General features: G+C 52.2%; 1 protein-coding gene across 1 annotated transcript; it reads left to right on the plus strand.

Moving 5' to 3' along the window:
* Positions 1-425: 425 nt before the first annotated feature.
* Positions 426-3,378, plus strand: LOC309585539 (uncharacterized protein; the record flags this gene model as incomplete). Its single annotated transcript, XM_082303513.1, has 3 exons — positions 426-500; positions 898-1,813; positions 2,279-3,378. The coding sequence occupies 3 exons, from the start codon at positions 426-428 to the stop codon at positions 3,376-3,378; spliced, it is 2,091 nt and encodes a 696-aa protein (XP_082159639.1).
* Between the last annotated feature and the right edge of the window lie 865 nt (positions 3,379-4,243).

Here is a 4,243-nt window from a genome sequence, read left to right on the forward strand (position 1 = left end):
CATTCTACTTTCTGAACAAAATCCTGGCTATCCCAGAATTTTGCACTGTGTTGAACCATAGAGTTTTAAGAGCTGAGAGGTTGTTGAAGACACCAAAATTTTGTAATTAACTTACTGGGCCTCTTTAAGGAGGGTGTTACGTCTTCCTGTGCATCATTCAAGCAGCCTGGATTTCTTTCAGAAAGATTTCTCACTAAATCTGTAACAAAACATTAGCCTATATGACATCCTGCCCCAAAAGTAATAAATATAAATATTATTAATAAAAAATGTCCCCCTCCAAGATTAAATAAAAGCTTACACCTATATACCAAGAGCATCCACGGATCATGTCACACAAATTTATATTTGACAAGGGTTTGTGTGGGAGGGCACTTGTGCCTGCTTTGTACAGGGAAGCTCTGGGGTTCCCAGGTTCACGACTGATGGGTCTGCACTTTGTGTCTGTTGAGGCTCTGGGTGCCCAGGGCCATGAGCAGTTCCCGGGCTGGGGATGGCGGGTGGGGCTGGCCTGTGATGCGCTCTGGGGCCTGTGACAGCACAGGGGCCGTGTCACAATGGGGGCAGCTATAAAAGGCCCCATTGGTTGACGCTGCCCCCAGTAGAGCCTGGGCAAGCGGTGAGTGCCCACAGGCGGTGGGGAGGCAGGGCTGGGGGAGGGCTGGGGCAGAAGCGCTGGCACCCGGGGCGTGTGTTCTGTCCCTGCGTCCAGGGCCCAGCCCCTGGCGGGAGCGCCTTGCTCAGGCTCGGTGCTTGCTGGGGCAGCGGTGCAGGCCTTGCCTCCTGCCAGCTGCTGGGGGCCCTCTCCTTCCTGCTGCCACATCCCCGTGGCTCCTGCCCTGCACTGGCTGCCTCCATTCCGGCCCTACTGAACCCCTTCTGTGTGTCCTCTTGCAGACCATGGCTTTCTTGTCATTGCTCTTCGTGCTCGTGCAAAGCCTGATCCAGTACCCCCAGCCAGCTGGGGATGGGCTGGATGAGGCCACGCACCGGCGAATGCAGGAGCGTGAGGAGCTGCTCGACCGCGAGATGGCTCGGCTGCTGCAGGAGCTGGAGCAAGGGCCCCCGGAGCAGCAGGACGAGGGCTGGGGAGCCCTGCTCTTTGGTGCCCTGCAGCAGTGGCCATTCTGGGCTCTTGCTGGACTCCTGCTCCTCTTGGGCCTGTGGTTTAGCTGCAGGAGGAGTCCTGAAGCCAGCAAAACCAACAGCAGCGGCAAGGACCAGACCTCCTGCAAGACCTTGGGAGAGGAGAAGGAAAAAGAAAAGGAAGAAGACAGTTTGGATTCCGAGAGAGATGGAGAAAACATTGATGTGACTGTGGAGGCAGATGACAGTGGCAGCGGAAATGAAGGAGAAGGCAGTCCTGTGGCTGCAAATGAAGGAGACGACAATGATGCCAATGAACGAGATGAAGATGTGAAGTTGAAGAAAGACAGTGATGTTAAAAGTGATGATGGCCATGATGCAAGGAAAGATGAAGGCTGGAGTGATGGGAATATGCCAGGAGACAATACTGCTGAAGGAAATGAAGAAGAACCTGGCAATGTTACTGGAGGTGTGGAAGACCTAGATGAAGCAAATGAAGGAGAAAACAAGGATGTGAAGGTGGAGCCAGACAAGGATGCTGGAAAGGAAGAAGAAGGAGATGGAAATGAAGAAAAAACCGATGATGCGTATATGAAAGCAGGCAACGATGACGTACGTGAAGGTGAAGATGGAAAGGAAGAAAAAGCGGATGTGAAAGTGCAGGAAAGCAGTGATGCCAGTGAACAAAGAAGCAGTGATTGGACAGGACAAGAAGACAGCCGTGATGGTGAGAATGCAGTAGACCATTGTGGTTTTGCTGCAACTGAGGAAGAAAAGAAGGACATTGGAAATGAAGAAAGCAATCTTGGAGACAAAGATGAGAAAGCCAGTGCTGCCGATAGGAAGGGAGAAAAGAATGAAAATGGAAATGGAGAGGAACATGGCAATGTTGCTTCAACTGAAGAAGGTGTTGATAAGATAAATGAAGGAGAAAGCAGCAATATGAAGCTGAAGGAAGACAGTCATTCCAGTGAACACAGAGCCACTGATTGGAATGGGAAGGATCAGGAAAACAGGGATGCGAATGTGAAAGGCGAGAAGAATGAAGATGGAAAAGAAGAAGAAGGTGGAAATGTGGCTGCCAGTGAAAAAGAAGGCAGTGGTGCTGCTGGCAAGGACAAAGGCAGCAGTGGTGGAATTGAAGAGGAAGAAAACGCCTGTGACGTTGGGAATAAGCGAGGGATCCTTTTAGTGGATCGCATACAGTGTCCTGTCGAGGACGTGGAGAGAGGTCGCTCAGTGGCAGCTGAGCTGATGGAGAGCTTCACGCGTGTCTTTATTGACAGCGTGAGCAATAGTTTCTACCCGGTGCCTCAAGAAGCCATCGGGGTGGGCAGTGCCTTTGAGGGTTGGAGTCCCCGTGAGCAGGATGTGGTGTACCGCGTGCTGGTCCCACTGAATCCCCCACCGGGACACGCCTTCCACCTGGAGCTGAACAGTGCAGGGCAGATGGCAGCAAGGACCTTCTGCGTCCGTGTGGAGCTGGTGTGCACGTGCGAGAGGGAGCAGCTGGGCGAGAAGCTGTTGTGCTTCCTGCACCACTCGCAGGAGGAGCTGCGGCGGAAGCAGAAGCCCAGCCTCCTAGAGACACTCTGCACCGGCTCCTACCTGGACGTGGAGAAAACCTCCCACTGGTTCTACCAGCTGGTGAGATGCTCGTGGCTGCATTTGCCTCAGTCGTACTCATGGCACTTGGTGTTTCAGCCCTGCAGCCGGTCCTGCCAATTCCGGCTGAGCAAAGGCAAGAAGAGCCTGATGGTGGAGATGCTGTTTGGGGTGCGCCACGGGGACTCCGACATCTTTGTGGTCAGCCAGCCCACAGAGGCCCAGAAAGGCGGCTCCAGCATCTTTGTGAGCAGCCAGCCCGCCGAGGCCGACTCCATCGCAAGCACAGCGTGGCCTGAGACGTACGCTGTGGCAGAGGCAAAATTCTTCCAGCACGTCGCCAGGCAGGTGCCGTGTGAGAGCTTGCACCTGAAATGCCTGCAGCTCTTCACCTGCATCCTGAGGGGCACAGGGTTTTCCAGCTCGACCTGGAAGACTGTGGTCATGCACATGCTGACCACCGTACCGCTGTCCCAGTGGCGCAGGAGGGAATTTGCACGGCGGCTGTGGGACATCATGGCATACCTGCGCCGCTGCCTGCAGTTGAAACGCCTGGAGCACTTTGTCCTGGGCAACCAGAGGCTTCCTGCGGAGATCAGCTTGCCGCCGGCAATGCGAACGGTCGAGCCGCTCAACCTCTTTGAGCACCTGGCCCGAGATCCGGCCGCCCATGCAGAGGCGATGTGAGCTTACGGTCAGCTGCGATTCCGCCTCTGGATGCTGCTCTCCAACCACTGAGAGGAATTCCCTGCACAGAGCTGTGCTGGGGGGGCTCCCACCCGATGGCAGCCACGTGAGCACTGCATAATTCTTGCTTTTTTCACTGGCAATCCTGAAGCTGCTTTCCTGTTCCTGCGGAAGGAAGATGCTGCGGCACATTAATTCATTGTGCAGACACACATCTCTGCGTGGCCTTGCCCTTCACCTTTCAGTTTACCACGGTGCTGTTGCAATGTTCCTGCGTCTACGAGGCAGAAACTGGCTCCACCTGCACATCCTTACAGAAGACTATGAACTGAGAGAGGTTGCTTGGCATACCTCCAAGTCCAAAAAACGAGCCTGTTAGGGACTTAATGTAATTCTTCAGTAAGCTGTACTTATTGTAGTTTTTTAAGGATGTAGTTTTTCTTAGTATATGAAAGTACAACAGGTAGTTTTAATTCACTCTACCATGGAAGAATAGGTAGTCCAAGTTTTCATAATGGGAACTGGATATATTATCCATGCTTCAAGAGGCCCTTTAGTATTGTCAGTGGGTAAACTATTTTGTAAACTTACCCTTAGTTTAGGCAATTAAACTACACTGCTGTAGTTGCTTGGCTGCTTTTCAGTAATATCCAGATATCTATGTTAGGAAAAACAATAAAAGGAGAGAAGTTTCTCAAATTGCCTGAAAAGTGTCCTTCTTTATATTTAATCCAATGGTTCTTAGAGAACGTCCATCCATTGCAGCTACCTGAAAAAATGACAAAGTGACTCAAGCGGTGATTGTGTCCAGCAGTCACATCTCGGTATTGCACTTCTGCAACTCACTAGAGCAGGGGATTAATTT

Source organism: Coloeus monedula (assembly GCF_965178545.1).
Source record: "Coloeus monedula genome assembly, contig: HAP1_SCAFFOLD_67, whole genome shotgun sequence".
NCBI classification, from domain to species: Eukaryota; Metazoa; Chordata; class Aves; order Passeriformes; family Corvidae; genus Coloeus; species Coloeus monedula.